General features: G+C 64.2%; 4 protein-coding genes and 1 long non-coding RNA gene across 9 annotated transcripts; 4 read left to right on the forward strand and 1 right to left on the reverse strand.

Annotated features, from left to right (window-relative positions):
* Window positions 1-1,165: 1,165 nt before the first annotated feature.
* On the forward strand, window positions 1,166-6,629 carry SLC35F6 (solute carrier family 35 member F6). The gene is made up of 6 exons (XM_084512652.1): window positions 1,166-1,277; window positions 3,196-3,268; window positions 3,340-3,511; window positions 3,720-3,932; window positions 4,755-4,865; window positions 5,886-6,629. The coding sequence occupies exons 1-6, from the start codon at window positions 1,201-1,203 to the stop codon at window positions 6,341-6,343; spliced, it is 1,104 nt and encodes a 367-aa protein (XP_084368778.1). The 5' UTR covers window positions 1,166-1,200; the 3' UTR covers window positions 6,344-6,629.
* Window positions 6,630-6,934: 305 nt separating this feature from the next.
* Window positions 6,935-14,160, reverse strand: CLU (clusterin). Its single transcript, XM_084513999.1, has 9 exons — window positions 14,104-14,160; window positions 12,345-12,433; window positions 11,413-11,561; window positions 11,160-11,330; window positions 10,675-11,083; window positions 9,993-10,106; window positions 9,662-9,888; window positions 8,653-8,834; window positions 6,935-7,116 (listed from the first exon to the last, which is right to left on the reverse strand). Exons 2-9 carry the CDS (start codon window positions 12,427-12,429, stop codon window positions 7,110-7,112), a joined length of 1,344 nt encoding a protein of 447 aa, XP_084370125.1. The 5' UTR covers window positions 12,430-12,433; window positions 14,104-14,160; the 3' UTR covers window positions 6,935-7,109.
* On the forward strand, window positions 7,058-8,641 carry LOC311434109. The gene is made up of 3 exons (XR_014691257.1): window positions 7,058-7,170; window positions 7,202-7,364; window positions 7,525-8,641. It is a non-coding gene; the product is annotated as an uncharacterized lncRNA (long non-coding RNA).
* A 2,159-nt stretch (window positions 14,161-16,319) lies between the features above and the next one.
* LOC311433264 (protein NYNRIN-like) lies at window positions 16,320-19,706 on the forward strand (the record flags this gene model as incomplete). The annotated part of the gene is made up of 2 exons (XM_084512187.1): window positions 16,320-18,961; window positions 19,502-19,706. The coding sequence occupies exons 1-2, from the start codon at window positions 16,326-16,328 to the stop codon at window positions 19,704-19,706; spliced, it is 2,841 nt and encodes a 946-aa protein (XP_084368313.1). The 5' UTR covers window positions 16,320-16,325.
* A 1,012-nt stretch (window positions 19,707-20,718) lies between these two features.
* Window positions 20,719-27,855, forward strand: SCARA3 (scavenger receptor class A member 3). 5 transcript variants are annotated; one of them, XM_084513989.1, is made up of 6 exons: window positions 20,719-20,941; window positions 22,973-23,077; window positions 23,175-23,285; window positions 23,722-23,820; window positions 25,655-26,698; window positions 27,112-27,855. In XM_084513989.1, the coding sequence occupies exons 1-6, from the start codon at window positions 20,734-20,736 to the stop codon at window positions 27,549-27,551; spliced, it is 2,007 nt and encodes a 668-aa protein (XP_084370115.1). In that variant the 5' UTR covers window positions 20,719-20,733; the 3' UTR covers window positions 27,552-27,855. The 5 variants fall into 5 exon arrangements, with proteins under 5 accessions (XP_084370115.1, XP_084370116.1, XP_084370117.1 ...); XM_084513990.1 differs by lacking the exon at window positions 20,719-20,941 and adding an exon at window positions 21,089-21,402; XM_084513991.1 differs by lacking the exon at window positions 20,719-20,941 and adding an exon at window positions 21,089-21,402 and having other exon boundaries at window positions 22,976-23,077.
* Window positions 27,856-27,907: the final 52 nt, after the last annotated feature.

A 27,907-nucleotide genomic window follows, 5' to 3' on the forward strand; every position in this document is an offset into this window, starting at 1 on the left:
TATGGGGACATGGGGGGATATGGGAACGTGGGGGATATGGGGGGATATGGGGGAGATATGGGGACATGGGGGGGTATGGGGTCAGGAGGATATGGGGGGCTATGGGGACATGGGGGGGATATAGGGATATAGGGGGATATGGGGGGGTATGGGGAGATGGGGAGGATATGGGAGGGATAGGGGGACGGGGGGATATGGGAGGATATGGGCGGATATGGGGGGGATATAGGGACATGTAGGTGATATGGGGACATGGGGGGATATGGGGGGGTATGGGGACATGGGGGGGTATGGGGATATGGGGGGGACATGGGGGGATATGGGAACATGGGGACATGGGGGGATATGGGGATATAGGGGGGATATGGGGAGATATGGGGATACGGGGGGGATATGGGGTCAGGGGGATATGGGGGGATATGGGGGGATATGGGGAGATATAGGGACATGGAGGAGTATGGGGATATGGGGGATATGGGGGGCTATGGGGACATGGGGGGATATGGGGACATGGGGGGGATATGGGGTCAGGGGGGATATGGGGTCAGGGGGATATGGGGACATGGGGGGTGTATGGGGTCGGGGGACATGGGGGGACATGGGGGCGTATGGGGGGGATATGGGGTCGGGGGATATGGAGGGATATGGGGGGATATGGGAACATGGGAACATGGGGGGGATATGGGGATACGGGGGGGAATATAGGGACATGGGGGGGATATGGGGACATGGGGGGATATGGGAACATGGAAGGGTATGGTGGGAAATGGGGTCAGGGGAATATGGGGGGCTATGGGGACATGGGAGGGATATGGGGGAGATATGGGGTCAGAGGGATATGGGGACATGGGGAGATGGGGGGATATAGGGACATGGGGGGCATATGGGGAGGATATGGGGCCATTAGGATATGGGGACGGGGGGGACATGGAGGGGACCCGGGGACCCGGCTCTAGGACCATGGGGACACCCGGGGGCGTGGCCACGGCGGGCGTGGGCGAGGCTTAACCCGAGGGGGCGGTGAGATGGGGCGGGGCCATCGAGAGAGGGCGGGGCCAATAGGGGCGTGGCCACAGCGGGAGGGCGTGACTACGATTGGGCCGCGGCGGTGGGCGGGGTCACGGGGGCGGGGTTAAGAAGGGGGCGTGGCCTGGCGTCGCCTCAGGGAGGGCGGCGGCGGCGCGGGGGACGGAGGGGGCCATGTCGTGGTCCCGGCGGCAGCTGGGCCTGGCCGCCCTCATGCTGCTCACCGGCTCCATCAACACCCTGGCGGCCAAGTGAGTGCGGGGGGGACCGGGCCGGGTCGGGCTGAGCCTCCTCGGGGTGGGGGGCACCGGGTGCTGACCCCCCGTGAGCCCCCCTATAGGGCTGGGGGGTTGCTGTTGGGGAAACTGAGGCACGGGGGGGGGGCTGGGCCTGGGGTCCTGGGGGAGGTGGGGGCTGGGGCAGGCCTGGGGCCTGCTGGAGGGCCTGGGCCTTGCCCCTGCTTGGGGCTGTGGGGCTGCGGTGTCAGCATAAAGGGGCTGGGAGGCTGGGGTTGGGGTCGTGGGGCAGGGGTTGGGGGTCCTGGGGTCGGGGTTGGGGGTCCTGGGGTCGTGGGGTAGGGGCTGGGGGGCCTAGGGCGGTGGCTGGGGGTTGTGGGGCTGGAGCTGGGGTTGTGGGGCCATAGGGCAGGAGATAGGAGCCAGGGTTCGTGGGGCAGGAGCTGGGGTCCTGGGGTCAGAGATGGGGGTCCTGGGGTCGTGGGGCTGGAGCTGGGGGCTCCTGGGGCTGTGGGACTGGAGCTGGGGTCGTGGGGCAGGGGTTGGGGTCCTGAGGCTGAAGCTGGGGCTGTGGGGTAGGGTCCTGGGGTCGTGGGGCCTTAGGGCAGAAGCCGGGGTTGTGGGGCAGGAGCCAGGGTCCTGGGGTCAGAGCTGGGGGTCCTGGGGTTGTGGGGCAGGGCCTGGGGGTCCTGAGGCTGGAGCTGGGGTCTTGGGGTCATGGGGTAGGAGCTGGGGGTTGGGGGGCCTTAGGGCACGAGCCAGGGCTGGGGGGCTGGGGTTGGGGGTCCTGGGGTCGTGGGGCTGGAGCCAGGGTCCTGGGGTGGTGGGGTCATGGGGCTGGGGGTTGTGGGGCCTTAGGGCAGGAGCCAGGGATTGTGGGGCAGGGGCTGGGGGTCCTTGGGTCAGAGCTGGGGGTCCTGGGGCAGGGGCCAGGGGTCCTGGGGCCATGGGGCAGAAGCTGGGGTCGTGAGGCCATGGGGCTGGGGGTCCTGGGGCAGGATCTGGGGTCTTGAGGCCATAGGGCAGGAGCCAGGGGCTGTGGGGCAGGAGCTGGGGGCCATGGGGCTGGAGTCGGGGTCTTGGGGCTGTGGGGCAGGATCCTGGCCTGTGGGGCAGGAACTGGGGGTCATGGGGCCATAGGGCTGGAGCTAGGGGCTGTGGGGCAGGATTTGGGACTATGGGGCTGGAGCTGGGGGTTATGGGGCTGGTACTGGGGTCCCGGGGGTCCTGGGACTGTGGGGCTGGAGCTGGGGGACATGGGGCTGGAGCTGGGGGTTGTGGGGCAGGATTTGGGGCCGTGGGGCTGGAGCTGGGGTCCCGGGGGTCCTGGAGCTGTGGGGCTGGGAGCCCTCAGCCACCAAGTTTCTGGGGTCCCCTTCTCCCTGCATATGGGGCGATGCTCCCCAAAACCGCCTACGGGGACTCTGCTCCTGTGCGTCCACCATTACCCCATGGCTTGGACACCCCAAAAGCAGGGGGCTGGTAGCCCCCACCCCAAAACACCGCGTGGGCGCCCAGCCTCCTCCAGAAACCCCATAGCACGGGGCTGGGCCACCCGGGGGTGCTTTTGGGGTGTCCTGTTGGGCACGGGGCCAGCGCGTCGCGGCGGCGTGTGTGTGTGTGTGGAAATCGGTGTCCCCTTTCCCTGCCTGTCACTCAGGGCCGGGAACGGGGCCAGCAGCAGCTCGGGGTGGCCACGGATCCTATCCGAGCCTGGGGGAGCACGGGGAGCCCTGACCCTAAAGCTGTCTCTTGTCCCCAAAGCTGTCCCTTATCCCCGAAGCCATCCCCTGGGGGTGGCGTCGTCCTCCTGCCGTACAACTCGTCCCTAAAGAAGTGTAGGATGAGGACGGGGGGACACGAGGACAGCTCTGGGTGCCTTTTAGGGTCTGCCCCACCTCCCCTAACCCCGTGGCTCTCTCCCACCCCACAGATGGGCCGACAACTTCAGCGCCGGGGGCTGCGGCGGGACGGAGGAGCACCGCTTCCAGCACCCCTTCCTGCAGGTGAGAGCGGGATTTGGGGTGGCGGGGAGACCCTAAAAGGCTCCGTGGCCCCTCACCCACCTCTCCCGCAGGCGGTGGGCATGTTTTTGGGGGAATTTTCCTGCCTGGGGGTCTTCTACCTGCTGCTGTGGAGGGACAGGAGGAGGTCGGAGCCCCGCCTGGCCCCCCCGCAGCCCTTCAACCCGCTGCTCTTCCTGCCCCCGGCGCTCTGCGACATGACCGGGACCAGCATCATGTACGTGGGTGAGTGCTGGGGGAGGGCTTTTCGGGGACCCCACAACCTCCTAAAGCAGCGGGGAGGTTTTGGGGGAACCCCCTGAATCAGCACCGAGCTTCGGGGAACCCCAAATCCTCAATGGGGTTTGAGGAACCCGAACCGAAAGGGTGGCGGCGTCGCCGCGGGGCTGAAAATGATTTTGGGGTCATTTTTTTTGGGTTTTTCCCCATCTAGCCTTAAATATGACGAGCGCCTCCAGCTTCCAGATGCTTCGGGGTTCCGTCATCGTCTTCACCGGGCTCCTCTCCGTGGCTTTTTTGGGTCGCCGGCTGGAGCTGAGCCAGTGGCTGGGGATCGGGGCCACCCTCCTGGGGCTGCTGATTGTGGGGTTGGCCGACCTGCGAGGCGGCCCCGGGCAGCAGCGCGAGCTCAGCGAGGTGATCACGGGTAATTATTTAATTTAAAGGAGATTTCAATTGAATTTGAAAGATTTGAATCGAAAAATTGAATTCGTGAACCACAGGTGCGGCGCGTCCCAGTCTCCCCCTCATCCTGCTCCATTTTTCAAGTTTTCAGGAAATCCTCCTCAAATTTATGGACCCGTTTCATAAATTCGGACTTTTTCTAACAGTTACAGCCTTTTTTTAATTTTTTTTTGTCTTCTTGGAGATTAATTTAACCCTGCTCTAGGTGGGACTGTCCCCGGGAAGGGCTGGTGAGGAAGGTTTTAATAAGAAAGCAATTTGGGTTTAGGATGAAGGCTTTGATGTTTGGGGGTTTCAGAACGACTGATCCCAACTAGGGACTGTTATGGGATATCTGATATCTGGCCAGGTGGCCAAGAAATTAAGAAAAAGGGATAAAAAAAAGAAGCTGAAGGAGGGCTGGGAGACAAAACCTGCAGGAAATATTCTATAAAAACTTGGTACAAAGGGGAAGGAGAAAAAAACTTGGAGAGGTTCAGCGTGAAAAACCCCCGGAGACCCCCACCGGGGACTGATGCGCGTGCTCCAGTAGGAGAGACTGGACCCCATAAGCTAATTATAATAATTATTTTTTAAAAAAAGTAGTAATTAATACGTAATTAGTCCAGGAGCATGAAAACGAGCTGCTGGATGTACCCGCTGTGCGCCCTGGTGGAGCGGAGACCCCCGGCGCGCCCGGCGCTGTTTGCTCGCCCCTATTCCTTTAACAAATCCTATTATTTTGGGATTTCATCCCAATTTGAAGACTCAGAACCCCCCCCTTTTTATTTTTTTGTCCCCGCAGGTGACCTCCTCATCGTCATGGCGCAGGTGATCGTGGCCATCCAGATGGTGCTGGAGGAGAAATTCGTCTACAAGCACGACGTGCACCCGCTGCAGGCCGTGGGCACCGAAGGTCGGATGGGGCACGGGGCAAAATTAGGGGGGGTTTTGGGGGGGGTTTTGAGCAGGGGAGGGGGGAAATGGTATGGGGAGGGGTGTTTGGGGGGGTTTAGGGGGTGATGGGGTGCGTGGGGTGCGAATCCGGGCTGGGGAGGGGTGTTTTTGGGGGGGTTTAGGGTGTAATGGGGTGCGTGGGGTGCGAACCCGATATGGGGAGAGGTGTTTTGGGGGGGGTTTGGGATGTAACAGGGTGCATGGGGTGCAAACCCAATATGGGGGGAGCTGTTTTGGGGGGGTTCAGGGTGCATGGGGTGCAAACCAAGTTTGGGGAGAGCTGTTTGGGGGGGGTTCAGGGTGTAACAGGGTGCATGGGGTGCAAATCCAGCATGGGGAGGGGTGTTTTGGGGTGGTTTCAGGACGTAATAGGGTGCATGGGGTGCAAACCCTGTATGGGGACAGGTGTTTTGGGGGGGATTGGGATGTAACAGGGTACATGGGGTGCAAACCCAGTATGGGGACAGGAGTTTTGGGGGGGTTTCAGGATGTAGTAGGCTGCATGGGGTGCAAACCCAAGCTGGGGAGAGGCATTTTGGGGGGGGTTCAGGGCGTAACAAGGTCCAAACCCATAATGGGGAGAGCTGTTTGGGGGGGTTTAGGATGTAACAGGGTGCATGGGGTGCAAACCCAATATGGGGAGAGCTGTTTTGGGAGGGTTCAGGGTGCGTGGGGTGCAAACCCTGCCTGGGGAGGGGTGTTTTGGGGGGGTTTCAGGGCGTAATAGGGTGCATGGGGTGCAAACCCAGTATGGGTACGGGTGTTTTCGGGGGGGCTCAGGACGTAATAGGGTGCATGGGGTGCAAACCCAATATGGGGACAGGCATTTTGGGGGGCGCTCAGGACCTAACAGCCCACAAAGAGGGGGTGCTGGACCCCAACCCCAGCTCACGAACGGCTGGCGGGGGGGGATCCATCCCCTTTGGGGGCGCACCTGACACCATTACCTTCCTCATCCTCTTCCTCGCCCCCCCTCCAGGCTTTTTCGGCTTCGTCCTGCTGGCCCTGCTGCTGCTCCCCATGTACTACATCCCGGCGGGGGGCTTCAGCGCCAACCCCCGGGGGGTCCTGGAGGACGCCCCCGACGCCTTCTGCCAGCTGGGCCGCCGCCCTATTATCTCCCTGGCCCTATTAGCCACCGTGGCCAGCATCGCCTTCTTCAACTTCGCCGGGCTCAGCGTCACCAAGGAGCTGAGCGCCACCACCCGCATGGTGCTGGACAGCCTGCGCACCGCCGCCGTTTGGGTTTGCAGCCTGCTTTTGGGGTGGGAGAGCTTCCACGCCTTGCAGCTTGTAGGGTTTGGGGTGCTGCTGGCCGGCACGGGGCTCTATAACGGGTTGCATCGAGCTCTCGAGCCCTGCGCCCAGCGGGGCGGCGAGGCCGAGAGGCAGGGGTTGCTGCAGGGGGAGCAGGGGGGTGTTAATGGGGTGAGTTGAGCCCCCACCCTATATCCCCGCGCCGCCCTATATCCCTGCGCTGCCCTATATCCCCTATCCGGACTCCTTTTGGGGATGCTGAGCTGAATTCGCCCTCCCCGAGGTGGTGTAGGGCAGCCTTCCTCCTCCTCCTCCTCCTCCTCTTCCTCTTCTTCTTTGGGATATGGGGAACGGGGTGCGCATACGTGGGGAGCTCCCGGGTTTGGGGTCGGGGCTGGCCCCGCTGCTCTGCGCCCCTTTCCTTGTTATTTGGGGTTGTGCCAAATAAAGTGGGGGGGACCCCGGATCGCTGAGTGGTGGTTGGGGGGCCCTAAAGGGGATGGCACGGGGTGGGGGGCCCTAAAGGGGACGGCATGGGGTGGGGGACGGCCCCTGTAGGGTCCCCTTTCCCCAGAAGGACACTGGGGGCTGTGTGTCCCCCCCATAGCAGATTCGGGTCCTCGTTGTGAGCCTTGGGGTCCTTTTTGGGGTCCCACAGCCCTTCACCCCCCACACACCCTATTTTTGGGGTCCCGAGCACCCTCAGGTTGAATTTTTCCCCCATTTTCCCCCATTTTTCCCCCATTTCCCCCCAATCCAGGCGCACACGGCTGCTTTTTGCGAGGTTTATTTGAGGCGGGGGCACGGCCCCAAAAGACCCGGGGGGGGGCTCTACCTTCGTTTTCTGTCCCGGCCTTTTGGGGTCCAGCTGTAGGAACGGTGCCGACAGTGGGGGGAGGCAGCAGGGGCCGAGCCCCCCTATGGGGCCGCTGCGGTAATGGGGTGGCTACTCCCTGTAGGGGAAGGACAGGAGGGGGGGTGAGCCCGGCATCGCCCCCAAACGGGGGGTTTGGGGCTTTAGGATCACCCCAAATGTAGGGTTTGGGGCTTTAGGATCGCCCCGACTTGGTTTTGGGCTTCAGGGTGGTCCCCTACAGGGGGTTCCTGGCTTTAGGATGGCCCCCAACGGGGGGATTTGGGTTTTAGGGTTGCCCCCAGTGTGGTTTCGGGCTTTAGGATCATCCCGAATATGGGGTTTGGGGCTTTAGGATGGCCCCTAACAGGGGGTTCCTAGGTTTAGGATGGCCCCCAATGTGGGGTTTCTGGCTTTAGGACCGCCCATATCGTGGGGATTCCTGCTTTAGGATCACCCCCAATGTGGGGTTTCCTGCTTCAGGATTGCCCCAAATGAGGGGTTTTAGGCTTTAGGATGGCCCCAATGGGGGCTTTCTGGCTTTAGATGGCCCCCAATGGGGGGTTCCTGGCTTTAGGATTGCCCCAAACGTGGGAGTTCCTGCTTTGGGGTGATCCTAAATGTGGGATTTCTGGCTTTAGGATTACCCCCAACATGGTTTTGGGCTTTAGGATCACCCCTGATCTGGTTTTGGGCTTTAGGATCACTCCCAATGGGGGCTTCCCAGCATTAGGATTGCCCTAAATGTGGGGATTCCTGCTTTGGGGCAATCCTAAATGTAGGATTTCTGGCTTTAGGATCACCCCAAACTTGGCTTCTGGCTTTAGGATGGCCCCAAATGTGGGGTTTTGAGCTTTAGGATCGTCCCCCGTGGGGGGGTTCCTGGCTTTAGGATTGCCCCCGACATGGGGATTCCTGCTTTAGGATCGCCCCAGCTTGGTTTCTGGCTTTAGGATGGCCCCCAATGGGGAGGTCCCGGCTTTAGAATCACCCCAAATGTGGGATTTTGGCCTTTAGGATCGCCCCCAATGTGGTTTTGGGCTTTAGGATCGCCCCCATCGTGGGTTCCCGGCTTTAGGATTGCCCCAAACGTGGTGGTTCCTGCTTTGGGGTGATCCAAAATGTGGGATTTCTGGCTTTAGGATCACCCCGGACTTGGCTTCTGGCTTTAGGATGGCCCCAAATGTGGGGTTTGTGCTTTAGGATCATCCCCAATGTGGTTTTGGGCTTTAGGATTGCCCCCATGGTGGGTTCCCAGCTTTAGGATTGCCCCAAATGTGGTGGTTCCTGCTGTGGGGCGATCCTAAATGTGTGATTTCTGGCTTTAGGATCACCCCAGACTTGGTTTCTGGCTTTAGGCTGGCCCCAAATGTGGGGTTTGTGCTTTAGGATGGCCCCAAATATGGGGTTTTGGCCTTTAGGATCGCCCCCAATGTGGTTTTGGGCTTTAGGATCAGTCCCCATGGTGGGATCCCAGCTTTAGGATTGCCCTAAATGTGGGGCTTCCAGCTTTAGGATCACCCCAAATGTGCCATTTCTGCCTTTAGGCTCCCCCCCACCATACTCCTGCCTCCGGAACCACCCCGAACGGGGGATTTGGGGCTTTTAGGATCTCCCCCCCCGGGGCATCACTCACACGGCGTTCTGCTTGTAGTGCCGCAGCGCCTGCTCGGCCACGCTCTGCATGAAGCGGGGGTCGTCCCAGGGGATGTCCCCGGGCACCCGCAGGGACAGGGGCTCCCCGTCGAAGAGCTGCACTGTCACCTGCGTGGCGGGGGGCGCCGAGGGGTCCGAGGGGTCGGGGACTTTGGATAACACCTTGGGGGGGGGGGGACACGGGACACGGAGGGGGAGTTGAGACCCTAAAACCCCAAGGGGGACCCTTGGGGACATGGGGGGATCTTTGGGGATAGAAAGGGCAAGGGGGGACCCTTGGGGATTGGGGAGGGCCCTCGGGGACATGGGGGGACCCTTGGGAATGGAAAGGGCAAAGGGGGACACTGGGGGATGGGGGGTGACCCTTGGGGATGGAAAGGGGAAGGGGGGATCCTCAGGGATCGGGGGGGGATCCTCAGGGATGGAAAGGGCGAGGGGGGACTCTTGGGGACATGGGGAGACCTTCGGGGTTGGAGAGGAGAAGGGGGGACCCTCGGGGACATGGGGGGACCTTTGGGAGTTGGGGGGGACCCTTGGGGACATGGGGGGACCCTCGGGGACGGGGAGGCCCTTGGAGATGGAAAGGACGGGGGGACATGGGGGGATCCTCGGGGATGGAAAGGGCGAGGGGGACCCTCGGGGATGGGAAGGGGGGACCTTTGGGGATGAAAAAGGGCAAGGGGGGACCCTGGGGGATTGGGGGGGACCTCAGGGACCAGGGGGGACCCTTGGGGATAAGGGGGGACCCTTGGGGATGGGGGTGACCCTTGGGGATGAAAAGGGCAAGGGGGGACCCTCAGGGACATGGGGGGACCCTCAGGGACATGGGGGGACCCTCAGGGATGGAGAGGGCAAGGGGGGACTCTTGGGGATGGGGCGGATCCTTGGAGACATGGGACCCTCGGGGCTGGAAAGGGCAAGGGCGGACCCTGGGGGATTGGGGAGGCCCCTGGGGACCCGGGGGGACCCTTGGGGACATGGGGACGCACCGTGGTGACCTGCAGGAAGCCGTCGGAGCCCCGGCTGAGGTTGGCGAGGCGGGACACCCAGCCCAGCTGCTGCTCCAGCTGCTGCAGGAGGCTGCTGGCGTTGAGCAGCTCGGCCTGGAAGGCGCCCAGCAGCTGCTCGTAGCGGCGCCCGAAGCGCTCGGCCAGGCGCAGGGCGTCCTCGAACTCCTCCCGCAGCTCCCCCGCCGCCGGGTCCCCCTGCGAGCAGTCTGCGGGGCGCACGGCACCCTCAGCACCCCGAAAAGAGGGTTTTCTCCCCCCCAAAAAAAAAATTTTTTAAAAATAGGTGCCCCCACGCCCTCTCCAAACTCACCCACGGCCAGGATCTCGCGGCACTTCTCGCACTCGTTGCGCAGCCGCAGGCAGCCGGCCGAGTTGCGGCGGATCTCGCGGCACACCATGCGCTCGTTGCTGAAGTTACGGGGCTCTGCGGGGAGCCGGGGGCACCCTCAGGGACCCCAAAACGCCACCACATCCAGGGGAGCCCCCAGGGCAGAGTTATGGGGTCGGGAGCGGGGATGGGGACGCTCCCCGGGCTCGGCTTGGGGTGGGCGCGCCCCGGTTGGCGCCGCGGGGTGCTTGTGCAACACTCGAGTGTTTTCTTTTTTTCCACGGAAGTTTTGACTTCACAGCAAAACATTTCCTGGCCCCGAAACGAGGCGTTTTGTAGCCCCGAGCGCTCCGTGCCAGCCCGGGTTTCGACACAGCCCCGTTCCCACCCGCCCTACACGGAGGAGCCGGAGCCGGAGGCGACGGCGCAGCCCCTAAGGAGGGGGAACGCGCCCAAAACCAACACCTGCCCTTCCCCTGGCAGCCCCTACGGGGAAAAAAACACCCCAAAAAAATAAAAATAATTAAAAAAAAAAACAGTCTAGGTCTGCCAAAAGCTCCCAGCCTCCCGCGGGGATTCTCCGGTGTCTCGTAGCGGGGTTGAGCTCATCCCCAACCCCAAGCCGTGTCGGGAAGGGTCGTGCCCGACGGTGCCGAGCTCCTACCTGGACCGAATCCTGCCAGGGGGTGCTCCCAGGAGCCGGCCCCGCCGTCCAGCAGACGCTGCGTCAGCTCCAGGAGGGGCTGGAAGAGGTGGTGGAAACCCCGGGCCGGGTGGTGCCGCCCGAAGGGGCTCAGCTCCCTCGCCGGCGAGCGGACGCGCCGCACGGCGGGGGGAGGCAGGAAAGCCTCGCGGAAACCCCCGAAAGGGGGCGCGAAAAAGGGGGCCCGGCGGCTGTAGACCCTCGTGCTGTCCTGGAAGAGGTCGTCCACGCCGTCCTCCAGCAGCCCGAAGCCTTCCTCCAGCTCCTCCAGCCTCCTCTCCTGCCGCTCGCCCCGCTCCAGCAGCGCGTCCACGCGCTCGCCGTTCACCCAGACGGAGAAGGGCGAGGAGCGGTTGAGGAACTCCTCCAGCTGCCGGGTTTTGGGGGGTCTCAGAATCAAACCAGGACCCCTGTTACGACCTTAAAATGCTCCCTGTGCTTCTCACCTGCCTCCCCACCAGCCCCGAGCCGCTGTGGCAGGTCCGGGAGTAGAAACGCATGCAGGTGTGCTTGAGGCAGGGCTTGCACTGCTCCCAGAGCGCCAGCATCGTCTCGTTGCACACCCCCTGCCTCGCCGCCAGCTCCTTCTCCTTCTCCTGCGCCAGCTGCACCGCCTCCTGCAAGGCACCCAGCACCGGTTCACCCCCCCCCCGAGCCTTCATCCTCCTCATCCTCACCCTCCTCATCCTCCTCGCCCACCTCCTTCCTCCGCTTGGTCTCCTGCAGGCTGTGCAGCAGGGCTCGGTGCTCCTCGCTGCTGCGCTCCAGCAGCGCCTTCATGCGCTCCACGCCGCCGACGGCGTTCTCCACCTCCGCCTCCACGTACCTGCTGCCGGCCGCCGACAGCTCTGGGGGGGGGAGTAAATTGAGGGGGGGGGGACGGGGGACGCCCCTGAGGATGGCTGCGACCCCCTCCCCCCCAAAAAAATTAAAAAAAAAAAATAATAAATAAAATAAAAGAGCCCCCTCCCAGGGTGTGCGGGAATTTGGCCTCTTCGCTTGCCCAAATGGAGAGGAGTGGCCCCAAAATCTCGCCTGGGCTCGGGGTCTTCGTGGGGGGGGGATTTGGGCAGCCCCCCCCCCCACCTTCCTGTGTGCCCCCCCGCCCCCCGACAGGAGCCTGGTGACCCCGTCTGGATGCCACTGCTGGTCCTCGGGGTGCTGAGCGCCCCCCCAGGATGCTGAGCCCCATCCAAAGCCCCCCCCCCAGGAGGATGCTGAGCCCCATCCTGACCCCCCCCCAAAACTCTGTGCCCCATCCCACCCCCCCAGGAGGATGCTCAGCCCCAATTTGACCCCCCCCCAAAACTCTGACCCCCATCCAGCCCCCCCAGGACGATGCTGAGCCCCATCCCGACCCCCCCAGGATGATGCTGAGCCCTATCCTGACCCCCCCCAAAACTCTGAGCCCCATCCCGACCCCCCCAAGATGATGCTGAACCCCATCCTGACCCCCCCCCAAAACTCTGACCCCCATCCCGACCCCCCCAGGATGATGCTCAGCCCCATCCAGCCCCCCCCCCAGGCACTGAGCCCCCCCCCATCCCCACAACCCACAGCAGACCCCCCCCCAAAAAAAAATCAACCCCAACCCGTGCCCCCCCCTCCCCTTAGACCCCCCCCCAGCTTACGCTTGAGCTCGCTGGGGGGGACGAGGGCTTGGGCCCCCCCCCCGCAGGCGAGCAGGAGGCCGAGCAGCAGCAGCGGGGGTGCCATGGTCCTGCCAAAAATGGGGGGGTTATTGGGTTTTGGGGGGGGTTATTGGGTTTTTGGGGGGGGTTATTGGGTTTTTGGGGGGGTTGTTTGGTTTTGGGGGGGAGTTATTGGGTTTTGGGGGGGGTTATTTGGTTTTGGGGGGGGTTATTGGGTTTTGGGGGGGGTTATTGGTTTTTTTTGGGGGGGTTATTGGGTTTTGGGGGGGGGTTATTGGGTTTGGGGGGGGTTATTTGGGTTTGGGGGGGGTTATTTGGTTTTGGGGGGGGTTATTGGGTTTGGGGGGGGTTGTTTGGTTTGGGGGGGGTTGTTTGGTTTTGGGGGGGTTATTGGGTTTTGGGGGGGGGTTATTGGGGTTTGGGGGGGGTTATTTGGGTTTTTGGGGGGGTATTTGGTTTTGGGGGGGTTATTGGGTTTTGGGGGGGTTATTGGGTTTTGGGGGGGTATTTGGTTTTGGGGGGGGTTATTTGGTTTTGGGGGGGTTATTGGGTTTGGGGGGGGGTTATTTGGTTTTGGGGGGGTTGTTTGGTTGGGGGGGGGTTGGCAGAAGGATGCTGCCCCCCCCCAAAAAAAAACCGGGCACGGGGCTGTGAGTCAGCAGCGGGCACCCGGCCACGGGCACGGGGCCAGGGGAGCTGCGGCTGCCTTCCCACGGGGGGGGCACCCCGTTCCCACGGCCCCCCCCCCGGCCCCATAAAGAGCAGAGCTCCCCGAGGAGGGGGGGGATCCCCCAGGGGGTGGGGGTTAAGGGGGGGGGGGGGCTGGGGGCTGACCCCTATGGTGTGGGGTAGGGGGGTGGGAGACCCCCCCCCAAATAAAAGAATGAAGGAAAGGGGAATAAAGGGGAATAAAGGGGGAAAAAAAAAGTAAAATAAATGGAAATAAAGGAAAATAAAGGGAAAAAAAGGAAAAAAAGGGAAAAAAGGGAAAATAAAGGGAAAAAAGTAAAATAAAGGGAAAAAAAGGGAAAATAAAGGGGAAAAAAGGGAAAATAAAGGGAAAATAAAGGGAAAATAAAGGGGAAAAAAGGGAAAATAAAGGGAAATAAGTAAAATAAAGGGGAAAAAAGGGGAAATAAGTAAAATAAAGTAAAATAAAGGGAAAAAGGTAAAATAAAGGAAAAAAAGGAAAAAAAGTAAAGGAAAGTAAAATAAAAGAAATAAAAATAAAGTAAAATAAAGTACAATAAAGTAAATAAAGTAAAATAAAATAAAGTAAAATAAAATACAGTAAAATAGAAGGGGTTGTGCAATAGCCCAGCTGCAGAGTGGCTCCTGAGCCCCCCCCCCCAAAAAAAAAAAAAATATAAAAAAATTGGGCAAGAGCTTGGCTGCAAGGGGGCTCTGCCTCCCCAAAAAAAAGTCCCTATTGCTGACCCCAAATAACCAAATAACTGCTGCCCCCCCCCAAAATAATGGGATGGGGAAGGGAAGGGAAGGGAAGGGAAGGGAAGGGAAGGGAAGGGAAGGGAAGGGAAGGGAAGGGAAGGGAAGGGAAGGGAAGGGAAGGGAAGGGAAGGGAAGGGAAGGGAAGGGAAGGGAAGGGAAGGGAAGGGAAGGGAAGGGAAGGGAAGGGAAGGGAAGGGAAGGGAAGGGAAGGGAAGGGAAGGGAAGGGAAGGGAAGGGAAGGGAAGGGAAGGGAAGGGAAGGGAAGGGAAGGGAAGGGAAGGGAAGGGACCTGCGCTCCGTGCCGTGCGTCCCCGGCGAGCTCGGCCGCCCGCCCCCAAAATCCGCCCCCTTTTATCCTCCCGAGGCGCTGCGGGTCCGCCCCGCTCCCGGCCCCGGAGCTTTCTGGAACCGCCTGGCCCTGCCCGGCCCCCCCCGACCCCCCCCGGACCCCCCCGGACCCCCCCGGACCCCCCTTTCCCTCCCCAACCTTGGTGCGCTGCGCCCCGGTGCTGCGGGGATGGGCGCAGCGCCGCGCACCCAGCGCCCCCCCCAGCCCTGGGGACCCCCCAAAACCCCCCCAAACCCCCCCAAATCCTTCGTCTGGCAAGGGGGTGACCCCCCCCAGCACCCTGCCCCCCCCCCAAGACACACGGGGAAACTGAGGCACGACCCCACGCAGCCCCCCCCTCCTCCTCCAGGACACCGTAAGGGCATGCGCCCACCCAAAAAAAGGACCCCCCCCGGCTTGGGATACGCCCCCCCCCAAAAAAAAAGCCCCCCCCCCCATTAAGTGTGATGCTGATTTGGGGCTGGGAGCAGGGGGGGGTCCCGCAGAGCATCCCCTGTGATGCCCGGGGGGGGTCCCCAAGGGGTGGGCGTTATGGGGGGGGGGAAACGAGGACCCCCCCCTCCCCCCCCAGGCCTTGGAGACCCCCCCCCCACTGCTCCTGGGGGTCCCCTCTGGGTGCCAAAAGGGACCGGGGCGGGGGGGGCGGGTGCACAAGGGGGGGGGCGCAGCGCCAAGGAGCCCCCGGAGCCCAGCTCGGGACGAGGGGAAAATGGGGCTGGGGGGGGGCTCGGGGACAGAAACTGGAGCTCGGGGCGCCCCCCCCCTCGCTGTAAGCCCCCTCCCCTCGCTGTAAGCCCCCCCCCCAGCTCCCGGAACAGACGCAACCAGGGCGATGCTCGCAGCGCCCGGCAGGGGAAGTGGGGAGGAAATCGGCGGGACCCAGCGGTGAGGCCCCCTCGGCACAGCGGTGAGCCCCCCTTGGCACCCCCAAAAATCCCCTTTGGCACCCCCAAAAATCCCCTTTGGCACCCCCAAAAATCCCCTTTGGCACCCCCCTAAGTCCCTTTGGCACCCCCAAAAGTCCCCTTTGCACAGCGGTGCGCTCCCTTGGCACCCCTTCAACACGCCCCAAGCCCCCTTGGAGCACCCCAAAAGTCCCCTTGGCACCCCCAAAAGTCGCCTTTGGCACCCCCTAAGTCCTGTTGGGCACCCCAAAAGTCCCCTTTGCACAGCGGCGAGCCCCCTTGGAGCACCCCTAAGTCCCCTTTGGCACCCCCAAAAGTTTCCTTTTGCACATCGGCGAGCCCCCTTGGCACCCCCCTAAGCCCCTTTGGCACCCCCAAAAGTCCCTTTAGCACCCTCAAAAGTCCCCTTTGGCACATCGGTGCACCCCCTTGGCACCCCCCTAAGCCCCCTTTGCTCCCCCGAAGCCCCCTTGGCACCCCCCTAAACCCCTTTTGCACACCCCTAAATCCCCCTTGGCACCCCCCTAAGCCCCCTTTGCTCCCCCCAAGCCCCCTTGGCACCCCCCTAAACCCCTTTGGCACCCCCCTAAGTCCCTTTGGCACCCCCAAGCCCCCTTGGAGCACCCCAGAAGTCCCCTTTGGCACCCCCAAAAGTCCCCTTTGCACATTGGTGATCCCCTTAGGCACCCCCCTAAGTCCTTTTGGCACCCCCTAAGCCCCCTTTGGCACCCCCTAAACCCCTTTGGCACCCCCCTACACCCCCTTTGCCCCCCCCCCCCACCCACCCAAGCCACCAGCAGCACCTTTGGGTGCGCAGCTGCGCTCTGCCAGCCCCCCGCAGGCACCACCGGGCTCCCACCTCCTCGCAGCCCCCCTGTGAGCTCCTGGGGGGGTCCCGTTTGGGGTGCAGCACCCCTGGGCCCCCCCCTTAATGCTCTGCTTCCCCCCCCCCCCCCTCCACAGCCCCGGCAGCAGCTTGGTGCCAGGAAGAGGAGGGGACGCCGTGACCCGGCTGCTATCTTCCAGCCTGGGGGAGGAGGACAAAACGCCACCTTCCTCCCAAAAAGCCACCTTCCTCCTCCTCCCGGGGGCTCCGAGCCAGCTTTTAACCCTTCTGCTGCCCTCCCCCGGGCTGTATTTTTCGGAGCTAAACCTTTCCCTTGGAAGCAGCCCCCTCCCCGAATCCCCCCCCCACGCCCGGCCGAGAGGAAGGAGAACCCCCCTCCCCGGCGGCGCATCCCGGCCCCCAACCTCATCATGCGGATTTTGGAGACCATGGAGCTGCTGGACGGGAGCAAAGAGAGGTGGAGGGAGGAATTCCCAGCCCTGTGGGCGAGATCCGAGCTGGACTGCGGGCTGGTGGACGGGGAGGTGGAGGTGAGGACCACGGGGCCGGTGCCCTTCCAAACCCAGAAGCCCTTCTCCAGGCACGCGGAGGAGGTGGTGGCCTCCATCCTGCAGGAGATGCTGGACGCCGGCGTGGTGCTGAGGGGCACGTCCTCCTCCAACAGCCCCCTCTGGCTGGACAGGGGAGGCCCCGAGGAGATTTGGAGGCTGACGCTCAACTGCGACGCCCTCAACAAGGTCGCCACCGGCGTGGCCACCGAGTCCCTATCCAAAACCCGGGCGGTGACGGCGCTGAGCCCTCGCAGCAGGTTCTTCTCGGTGGTCGACCTGGCTCGCTGCTCCTTCGCCATCCCCTTGGCGCCTTCCTGCAGGCCTCTCTTTGCCTTCACTTTCCGGGGCCGGCAGTACCTCTTCGCCCGGCTTCCCCCTCGTTTCCGCGGCACCACCAGCATCGTGCACCGCCGGGTGGCCCAAATGCTCTCCCGCCTGCCCCCGGCGGACCAGGGCTGGGTTTCCTCCTACACCGACGACATTATCATCGCCGGCAGGACCCAAAAAGAGGCAGAAGCCCGCACCAAGAGGGTCCTGAGGCTGATCCAGAGCACGGGCTTCAAAGCCAAGCTGCACAAGGCTCAGCTGGTGCAGCCCGCGGTGGATTACCTGGGCATGACGCTGACGGCCCGGGGGCGCGAGATCACGGAGAGCAATTTGGAGCTGGTCAGGGCCCTGTCGTGTCCCCGAGACCTGCGCCAGCTCCGGCAGCTGCTGGGGTGGCTGAGCTCCCTGCAGGAGCACGTGGAGGGCTTCAAGGAGCTGGTGGAGCCGCTGCAGAGGCTGACGAGGAAGGAGGAGGAGTGGTTGTGGGGTCCGGAGCAGCGGCGGGCGCTGAGCCGCCTGCAGCGCGCCCTCCTCGCCGCCCCTGCCCTGCGCTTCCCGGAGACATCCGAGCCCTTCGTCATCAGGCTGAGGGTCAGCCAGGGGGCTGCGGGGGCCGCCTTGCTGCAGGAGGACGAGAGGGGGATGCTGGTGCCCGTCAGCTTCAGCTCCTGGCTCCTGAAGGCCCACGAGGTGCCCTATTCCCCCGGGGAGAAGGGGTGCCTGGCGGCGCTCTGGGCGCTGAAGGCTTTCGAGGAGTTCATCGGGCCGGCCCCTGTGGTGATCCAAATGCCCCATTCCCCTTGGAAGTACCTCCTTCGGGGCGAAACCAGGAGTTTCTGCTGGCCCAGCCCGGCCCCGGAGGACTGGACCTTGCTGCTGGTCAACAGGGGGGAAGGGATCGCGCAGCCCAACGGGGGGCACCCCCTTTATGGCTCACCCGTGCCCCCCGCGCCCGCCCTGGTGCTGCTGCCACCCCGCACGCCCCCGGGCAACGTCTGGTTCACGGCAGGCAGGGTGCAGGGCCCGGGAGGGCCGCCCTCCTTGGGTTTTGCAGCAGCCAACCTGGCCGAACGCTGGCTGCTGGGGCTGGCGAAGGGGATTTCGGCGCCCGGCGCGGAGCTGGAGGCGATTTGGGAGCTGCTGCGGCGCCACTGCAGCTCCCTGCCCCTCTACGTGTACGCCAGCTCCGAGGCGCTGGTGAAAAGGCTGCGAGGGGAGGCTGAGGAGCCGGGCAGGGGGCCGGGGGCGAGCGGCGAGGAGGAGCTGTGGCTCCACGTCCTGCGCTGGGCGCGCGCCAACCCGGGGGTGCTGCACCTGAGGCACGCCGGGGACGGAGAGGAGGCGGAGTGGAGCCAGAAAGTGGCCAAAAGGGCTGGGAGGATCCCCGAGGGGGTCAAAAGCACGAAGCACCGGCAGAACTGGGAGCCCTCGAAGGACGAGAAGCAGGAAATAATTGCCCGGTGCCATCGGGGGCACAAGGGGGTGCGGGAGACCCTGGCCGGGGTGCGGCGGCTGGCTAGCTGGGAAGGGGACGGCGAGGAGGTGAGCCGCTGGGTGCGGAGCTGCCCCCGCTGTGCCGGGGACGAGGGGGAGGCAGGGATCTCGCCTCCCCAACGCCCCGCAGGGCCGTGGGCCCGCCTGCAGCTCGGCTTCATCCAGGGGCTGCCCCCCAACGAGGAGGGGCTGCGCTGCTTGCTGGTGGCGGTGGACGAAGCCTCGCGCTGGCCGCTCGCCTTCCCCATGCGCCAAGCCTCGGCGGAGGAGGCTGCCCGGATCCTCGGCGAGCAAATTTGGGAACCCTACGGCACCCCCAGCGCCGTCGGCTGCCAGCAGGGCTCAGCCTTCCTGCGGGAAGCCCTGCAGCGGAGCCTGGGGGCTACGGCCGCCCTGCAGCCCCCCCAAAAATCCCTGGCGCCCGTCGTGGGCAGCCTGCAGCGCCTGGCGCAGGGCGCGGGCAAGAGCTGGGCGAGGAGGCTGCCGCTGATCCTGGCGGCCGTGCGCTCCCTGCACGTCGTGGGGGAGGCTCTGGGCCCCCACCAGATCATCCCCAATTTCCCCCTGGAGCTGCGGCTCAGCCCCTGCGAGGGCGAGGGGGCGCCGGGCCCCTCGGAGCCCTTCCTGCCCTGGTTGGCGAGGCTGCGCCAGGACGGGGGCACCTACGGGCAAAGGTGGGCAGGGGGGAGGCTGGGGGGCAGCGGGGGGGGAATTGGGGTAGGGGGTGGGTGCTAGAGGGGGGCTCGGGGTGGCTGCTCAAGGGCTGCGTGCAGGGGGGGGGGAGAAAAAAGGGAGGAGGGGGCGGCCGAAGAGGTGCAGGGGCACGGAGAGGACCCCAAAAGGAGGCAGAGGTGGGGAGTTGGGGGGGGGGGGGAGAGGGAGAGGAATTTGGGGAGGGGGGGAGAAAAGGGTGTAAAGGGGCTGGGTGGGTGGGAAACGGGGCCTGTCGGTGTCTTTGTCCTATTCTGTGAGTTTCTTATTAAATCTTTTCTTATTAAATCTTTTATTCTGTGGGTTTTTTATTAAATCTTTTCCGCGCATTCATCCTCTGTCCCGTCGGTGTGTGGTGTGAGGGGTTTGGGGCTGGGGGCACCCCCCCCAAAATCATCCAGGGGTGGGCACCCCCCCCGATACTGGTGCCGGGGGCTGGGGTCTTTCACCTCCAGCCACCCGATTTGGGGAGAAAACGGTGCCTGCCCCCCCCAAAAAAAAAGCTCCCGTGGTTGGAGAGGGGCCGTGGGGCGCAGCGCGGAGCGGCTCGGCGGTGGAAAAAGCTGCGCCAAAAAGAGGAGGAATCGGGCAAATCGGCCACCCTGGAGCCGTGCCACCAGCCGTGAGTCATCAGGGACGGCCCGAGGGCACGCGGGGGAGCTGCGGAAGGCAGCAAAAAGGCCCCAAAATGGGGCCGGGGAGGAGTGACGGCCTTGAAATGCCTTGGGATGTGGGATGGGGACGGCCGGGAGTCCCGGGGAGGAGGCGGGCAGGTGCTGGGAGGAGGGGGGGGAGAGATTGCAGAAAAAGAAGGAAAATGGCAGAAAAAGGGGAAAATGCCACGTGGGGAAACAGCCCCTGCCCCCCCCACAGCCACAGCCACGGCCCCAAAGCAGGCCCCAGCCCCAAAACCCCTCAGACCCCAAACCCCAGCTCCCCAGCGCCCTGGCCCAAGCACACGGGTTCAACCCCCAAATCCCTGACCCCGACCCCAAGGACCAGGACCCCGGCCCCACACCAGGACCCAACCCCGAGGCTCCGGACCCCCAGCACCACTGGGTGCAGCCCCCCAGAGTGTCCCCCAGCATCTCCCCAACCCCGCAGCATCCCTCCCCTTGGTTTGGCACAGCGTGGCACGGTTCGGCACGGCTTGGCACAGCTTGGCACAGTTTGGCATGGCTCGGCACAGCTTGGCACGGTTTGGCACAGTTTGGCACAACTTGGCACAACTTGGCACAGCTTGGCACAGTTTGGCACAGTTTGGCACGGCTTGGCACAGCTTGGCACTGCATGGCACAGCTTGGCACAGCTTGGCACGGTTTGTCACAGCTTGGCACAACTTGGCACAGCTTGGCACAACTTGGCACAGCTTGGCACAGCTTGGCACAACTTGGCACAGCTTGGCACAGCTCGGCACGGTTCGGCACAGCTTGGCACAGCTTGGCACAGCTCGGCATGGCTTGGCACAGCTTGGCACAGCTCGGCACAGCTTGGCATGGCTTGGCATGGCTCAGCACAGCTTGGCACAGTGTGGCACAGCTTGGCACAACTTGGCACGGTTTGTCACAGCTTGGCACGGCTTGGCACAGCTTGGCACAGCTCGGCATGGCTCGGCACGGCTCGGCATAGCTCGGCATGGCTCGGCACGGCTCGGCATAGCTCGGCACAGCTCGGCACAGCTTGGCATGGTTTGGCACAACTTGGCACAACTTGGCACGGTTTGGCACGGTTCGGCATGGCTCGGCACAGTTCGGCACAGAATGGCACAGCTTGGCATGGTTTGGCACAACTTGGCACAGCTTGGCACAGCTCGGCACGGCTTGGCACGGCTCGGCACAGTTTGGCACAGTTTGGCACGGTTTGGCACAGCTTGGCACAGCGTGGCACAGCTCGGCACAACTTGGCACGGCTTGGCACAGCTCGGCATGTCTCGGTACAGCTCGGCACGGTTTGGCATAGCTTGGCACAGCTTGGCACAGCTCGGCACGGCTCGGCACAGCTTGGCACGGCTCGGCACGGCTCGGCACGGCAGTCAGGCAGACATTTGGTAGTCATTAGGGCCGGAGGGAAGGAGGGAAGGAGGGAGGGAAGGAAGGAGGGAGCAGCCCCTCGCGCTCCGCTGGACGCCGCCCAAGCCCGGCCGCGCTTCCCGCTCCCCATCCCGCTCACCCATGGGGGAAAAAGGGGTCCTGGGGGCTTCCCCCCGCCCACGGGGATCCTTTTGAGGGGTTCCCAAAATTTTCTGGCCCACCTTGGGGGAGCGAGGGGCCGGGGGAGCCCGGCAGCCCCGGCCATGCTGGCCGGCACGGCGCGACGGGGAGCGGGGCGCTGAGGCCTGGGGTGGCAACGGGGTTGGGGTCACCACGTCCCCGCTGCTGGCCGGGAGGTTTTGGGGTGATGAGAGGTGAGTCGGGGTCGTACGAGGGGGCCGGGGGCTTTTTTTTTGGGGGGGGGGATGGAAGGAGAGGGGTGAGGGTGGTGGTAGAGGGGCTGGAGGGGGTGGCGGTGGCCGAGCGCGGGTCCCCGGCACGGTGCCCAAAATCGGGGGCGCCCATGGGGTGCCCAAAACCGGGGGGCTGCCCCCCTTCTTTTCCCACCCTATGGGCAGCTTTTTCTATGGGGTGGGCTCAGCCCCGCTCCGAGACCCCCCCCAAAAAAACAATAGGGGGTGGGGGGGGGCTTCCAACGCACACCTCCTCCTCCCAACCCAACGGCTGCCTCCGCCGCTCGTTCCCGGGGCGGAAAAAGCCAAAATTTGGGACAGCTGAAAACTGACAGGCCCGGGAGGGGGCCCCCCCCCCTATTCCCCCCCCCCCATCCCAGGTGCCGCCCCGGGTTTCCGTGGGGGCGGCGGGGTTTATAAGCGGGGGACGCTGGCGGTGCCAGCACTCCGGCCATGGGACGCGGCCCCTCGCGGCCCCCCCGGCGTGGAGAGCACGGAGCAGCCCCCGCTTCTACCCCCGGCACCTGGAGAAGGTCGGGGGGGGGCAAATTTTTGGGGTGTGGGGGGGGTGCAGCCCCCTCCTGGGTCGTGGCGCGCTCGCCCGGTGCCCCCCAAGGGGGGATTCACGGTGTTGGGCACTGCTGCTGGTTGGGGGGGGGGGGTCCTGGGCTCTGTGCCCCCCCCCCCATATCGGTGTGCTCTGCCCCAGCACAAAGGGGGGGGGTCTGGAATCAGCTGAGGGCTCGGGGGGGGCTTTGTTTGCTTTTTTTTAGTGATTATTTTGCTTTTTTTTTAACGGTGAAGCAGCTTGGGGAGCTGGGGGGGGCCCTTCATAGAGCCGGCTGCTCCTGGGAGAGGATGGGGTGGGGGCATGGGGTGGGGGCACAGGGATGGGGACATGGAATTGGGACACGGGATGGGGACATGGGGTGGGGACACAGGGTGGGGGCACAAGGGTTGGGGGCACAGGGGATGGGGACATGGGGTGGGGGGCACAGGGGATGGGGACACAGGGATGGGGACATGGGATGGGGACATGAAATAGGGCCACAGGGGATGGGGGACAGGGGATGGGGACATGGGATGGCGACATAAAATAGGGCCACAGGGGATGGGGACATAGGGGATGGGGACATGGGATGGGGACATGGGATGGGAGGCACAGGAGATAGGGGCACAAAGAAGGGGACACGGGGATGGGGACATGGGAAGGGGACACAGGGAATGGGGGCACAGGGATGGGGGGTACAGGGGATGGAGGTCATGGGATAAGGGCCCAGGGGATGGGGACATGGGATGGGGACACAGGGTGTGGGACACGGAATGGGGACACAGGGATGGGGACATGGGACGGGGGCACAGGGGATGGGGACAGAGGGAATGGGGACACAGGATGGGAGTACAGGGATGGGGACACAGGGGATGGGGGACATGGAATGGGGACACGGGATGGGGACATGAAATTGGGGCACAGAGGATGGGGACACAGGGGATGGGGACACCTGACCCATGGGGCCACCTCCCCTTCCAGCAGAGGCCCTGGTGGCAGCAGCAGCAGCGGAGGAAGAAGAGGAGGAAGAGGAGGAAGAGGAGGAGGAGGAGGAGGAGGAGGAGATGCCGTCCTTCCGCACCACCGGTGAGCGCCGAGACCGCCCCGTTGCCGCCCCCCCCTCCCCAATTTTCCACGGGGGTGGGCAGCAGCAGGGCCTGATCCTAAACCCTCCACCCGGCAGGGAGCAGCTGCAGCCGCTGCCAGAGGGACCTGTCCCTGCAGACGGCCGTCAAAATCCTCTACGTCTTCTCCATCCTCCTCATCGTGGCCGTCACCGTGCTGGCCACCCTGGGTGAGCACTGGCAGGGATGGGGGGGGCTCCATTTTTCCCCCTTTTTTCCCCCTTTTTTCCCCCTTTCTGTTCCTACCGGGATGCGCGAGCATCCATCCGACACGAGGCTTGGTGCGGGATGGGGTGAAACGACCCCAAATCCCCCAATTTTCCCCCCAACCCCATGGTCTTCGCTGCCTTTTGGCCCTCCTGCTGCCCGTGGTTGATGCGCGGAGTGGGGGGGGGACCTGGTGGAGCGCGGGGGGCTTTGCCCTACGGGACACCCATGGCTTTTTGGGGGGACCTGTGGCTTTGAGGGGGGTCCCGTGCCCCCCGTGAGGGGCTGCAAAGCCTTGGTAGGCTCTGGTGGGGGTCCCAAAGGCTTTGGGGTGGGAGGTGGGGGCATTTGGGGTTGTTCCCGGCGCCCCCCCGGCCCCTCAGCTCATCGCCCCCGCAGTCTTCAGGAGGGTCGACTCCATCGCGGGCGGCATCAGCTCGGCACAGGCGTCCTACGAGGAGAGGCTCCTGGCCATCCAGGGGGAGCTGCAGGGGCTGGGTGAGTCCGTCACGGAGCTCCAGGGGTTGGGTGGGCTTCAACGGGGTGGTCTGAGGGTGCTGGTGGGCTAAGGGTCTCGGTGGGGAGGTCTATGGGTCATGGCGGTGGGCTATGGACCTAAACTGGGAGGTCTGTGGGTGCTGGTGGTGGGTGGTGGGCTTCAACTGGGAGGTCTGTGGGTGCTGGTGGTGGGCTGAGGGTCTTGGTGGGGAGGTTGGTGGGTGCTGGTGGTGGGCTTAGGGCCTCAGGGTGAAGGGTTGTGGGTCATGGTGGTGGGCTTAGGGTCTCAATTTGGAGGTCTGTGGGTGCTGGAGGTGGGTGGTGGGCTTCAACGGGGAGGTCTTTGGGTCCTGGTGGGCTAAGGGCCTTGGGGTGGAGGGTTGTGGGTCATGGTGGTGGGTTGAGGGCCTCAATTTGGAGGTCTGTGGGTGCTGGTGGTGGGCTAAGGGCCTTGGGGTGGAGGTTTGTGGGTCCTGGTGGTGGGTTATGAACCTCAGCTTGGAGGTCTGTGGGTGCTGGTGGTGGGCTCAAGGCCTCAACTGGGAGGTCTGTGGGTCATGGTGGTGGGCTGAGGGTCTCAATTTGGAGGTCTGTGGGTGCTGGAGGTGGGTGGTGGGCTTCAACTTGGAGATCTGTGGGTCATAGTGGTGGGCTAAGGGTGGTGGTCCTCGAGGTGGAGGTCTGTGGGTCATGGTGGTGGGCTAAGGGTCTCGGTACGGAGGTCTATGGGTCCTGGAGGTGGGCTAAGGGTACCTCAATTTGGAGGTTTTTGGGTGCTGGAGGTGGGTGGTGGGCTTCAACTTGGTGGTCTGTGGGTGCTGGTGGTGGGCTAAGGGCCTTGGGGTGGAGGGTTGTGGGTCATGGTGGTGGGTTGAGGGCCTCAATTTGGAGGTCTGTGGGTTCTGGTGGTGGGTTATGAGCCTCAACTGGGAGGTTTATGGGTCCTGGAGGTGGGCTGAGGGTCTCAGGGTGGTGGTCTGTGGGTGCTGGAGGTGGGCTTAGGGCCTCAACTTGGAGGTTTGTGGGTCCTGGTGGTGGGCTATGGCCCTTGGGGTGGTGGTCTGTGGGTCATGGTGGTGGATGGTGGGCTTCAACTGGGAGGTCTGTGGGTTATGGTGGTGGGTAGTGGGCTTCAATGGGGAGGTTTGTGGGTCCTGGAGGTGGGCTTAGGGCTTCAACAGGGAGCTCTGAGGGTGCTGGTGGTGGGTGGTGGGCTTCAATGGGGAGGTTTGTGGGTCCTGGAGGTGGGCTTAGGGCTTCAACAGGGAGCTCTGAGGGTGCTGGTGGTGGGTGGTGGGCTTCAACGGGGAGGTCTGTGGGTGCTGGTGGTGGGCTAAGGGCCTTGGGGTGGAGGTTTGTGGGTCCTGGTGGTGGGTTATGAACCTCAGCTTGGAGGTCTGTGGGTGCTGGTGGTGGGCTCAAGGCCTCAACTGGGAGGTCTGTGGGTCATGGTGGTGGGCTGAGGGTCTCAATTTGGAGGTCTCTGGGTTCTGGTGGTGGGTGGTGGGCTTCAACTTGGTGGTCTGTGGGTGCTGGTGGTGGGCTTAGGGCCTCAATTTGGAGGTCTGTGGATTCTGGTAGTGGGTTGAGGGTCTCAACAGGGAGGTCTGTGGGTGCTGGTGGTGGGCTATGGACCTCAACTGGGAGGTCTGGGGGTCATGGTGGTGGACTAAGGGTGGTGGTCCTCGAGGTGGAGGTCTTTGGGTGCTGGTGGGCCAAGGGCCTCGGGGTGGTGGTCTGTGGGTCCTGGTGGTGGGTGGTGGGCTTCAACTTGGAGATCTGTGAGTTCTGGTGGTGGGCGGTGGTCCGAGTCCCCCCTCCACCCTTCCCCCAGATGAGAAGACCTCGGCGAACTGCTCCCAGTGCCACCAACCAGCCCAACTGGGCCAGGAGCTCGCCAAGCTCCGGGACGAACTGGAAGCCGTGCGGCACACCCTGACAGCCCAGGAGACCCTCTTGGACAACACCTCCCGTGCCCACCACCTCCTGGCCTCCTCGGGCCAGCAACTGGGAGCCGAACTGGCCGGCTGCTGGGCGGCTACCGGGCAACTCAACCGGACTTTGGGCCAGCTCTGGGCGAGGGCCGGGGGCTGGCGGGAGGCGGCCGAGGGGCTGCGGGGGTCACTGCGGGAGCTGGTTGAGGAGAGGCTCGAGGCGATGGCGGCCCTGCAGCGCCTCAACGCCAGCTTGGGGCAGAGCTGGGGGAGGCTGCGAGCCGCCGAGAGGAGGGCGGAGGAGGAGAAGGAGGCCCTGGAGGAGCTGGAGGCCGGCTGGCACAACCACACGCGGCTCCTGGGGGGGCTGCGGGCGGCCGCCGCCGAGACGGGGGAGGCGGTGAAGGGGCTGCGGGGCAGCCTGGGGGCGGCGGGGCGGCGGGCGGGGGAGAACGCAGAGAGCATGCACGAGCTGGTGCTGCAGGTGATGGGGCTGCAGCTGCAGCTGGACAACGTCTCCTCCTCGCTGGACGAGCAGCGGGAGAACCTGGGCGACCTGCGTTACCACGGCCGCTACGGGCAGAAGCGGGCGGCCGAGCGCTTCCAGGCGCTGGAGGGGAGGTTGGAAGCCCAGCGGCTGGAGCTGGCCACCATCGTGGCCAACGTCAACGCCACCGACGGGCACGTCCACGGCATGCTGCGCTACCTGGACGACGTGCGGCTCTCCTGCACCCTGGGCTTCCACGCCCAAGCCGAGGAGCTCGACTACCTCAACAAATCCCTCAGCCGCGCTTTAGGGGAGGCCGAGGGGCTGAGGGAACGTTTCGGTTTCCTGAGCGCCCGGCTGGATTTCGACGTCCGCAACCTGTCCGCGCTGCTGGAGGAGATGAAGGCGGTGGACGCGCGCCACGGGGAGGCCCTGAGGAACGTCACCGTCCTGCGGGGTGAGGGCGGCCGCCGAAATTTCGGCAGCTCCCCGCCGCGCCGCAACCGCTGGGGTGGCCCGAAAGGTTACCCGAATATCCAGCTCGTGGGCGCGGAGGTGTCCTGGGGACGGAGCTGTGTGGACCCCCTCAGCTCAGCCCTTTCGGGGGCTCTCCACAGGGCTTTGGGCTGAAAAAGGGGGATTTTGGTCCAGAAAAAAGCAATTATGGTGCCCCCAGACCCTGAAGACTGCAGGAAGGGGGGAGAGGGGGCTCTGCATGCTCGGGGGTGCCCCACACAGAGAACCAGGAGCCAAAACAGCTCTGGTTTTAACCAAAACCCCCCAAAACCCCCCCGGGCACCCCCCAGGCTCACCGCCCCGGGACGCCTCACCCCGATCTTCGCACTCACCCCCTTCTTCTTCCTCCCACAGGTATACCGGGCCCCCCGGGCCCCCGCGGCCCTAAAGGCGACGTGGGCACCAAGGGTGCTGCGGGAAGCAGAGGAGAGAAGGGCGACGCCGGCAGTTTGGGGTCACCGGGCCCCCCCGGCACCCCCGGCACCCCGGGACCCCCCGGTCCCCAAGGAGAAAGGGGACCCTTGGGTGCCAAGGGTTTCCCCGGCCTCAAGGGTGCCAAGGGCAGTTTTGGGTTTTCCGGCTCCGAGGGACAAACGGGACCCCGAGGAGACCCGGGACCCCCAGGACCTGAGGGGGGGCCGGGGCCTGAGGGCCCCCCAGGTCCTCAGGGCAAACCGGGGCTCCCCGGGCCCCCCGGGGCTGTGGGGCGGATCGGCCCCACAGGACCCAAAGGTGACCCCGGTTTACGGGGTCTCCCGGGACCACCGGGTCCCCCCGGCCCCCCCGGCCCGTGAGCCCCAAAAGCAACCCCAAAAGCATCCCCCCCGCTGCCAGCCCCAAGGGACAGGGCAGGAAGGACCCCTGGGAGGTGTGTGGGGGGGTCCGGACCCCCCCAACCCTATAAAATTTTGGGGTGCTGTGGGGCTGGCCCCTGGCTCTTGGGCGGTGAGGGCGACGAGCCCATGGGGTCCCGCGGGACGAGGCCCTATAGGGTTTGGGGTGCAGCTGGTTTGTGCCCCCCCCTTTGTCCCCAGATGCTGCCCCCCCCCCCCCAGCCCCTCGCTTTGTACTCGTGGCACAATAAAAACCCCAAAGGGACCCGCGGCTCCTGCCTCCTGGGGGGGGGTTTGGGGGGTTTTGGGGGGGTTTT

The sequence above is a fragment of the Aythya ferina genome, assembly GCF_964211825.1.
Source record: "Aythya ferina genome assembly, chromosome: 3".
Classification (NCBI taxonomy): domain Eukaryota; kingdom Metazoa; phylum Chordata; class Aves; order Anseriformes; family Anatidae; genus Aythya; species Aythya ferina.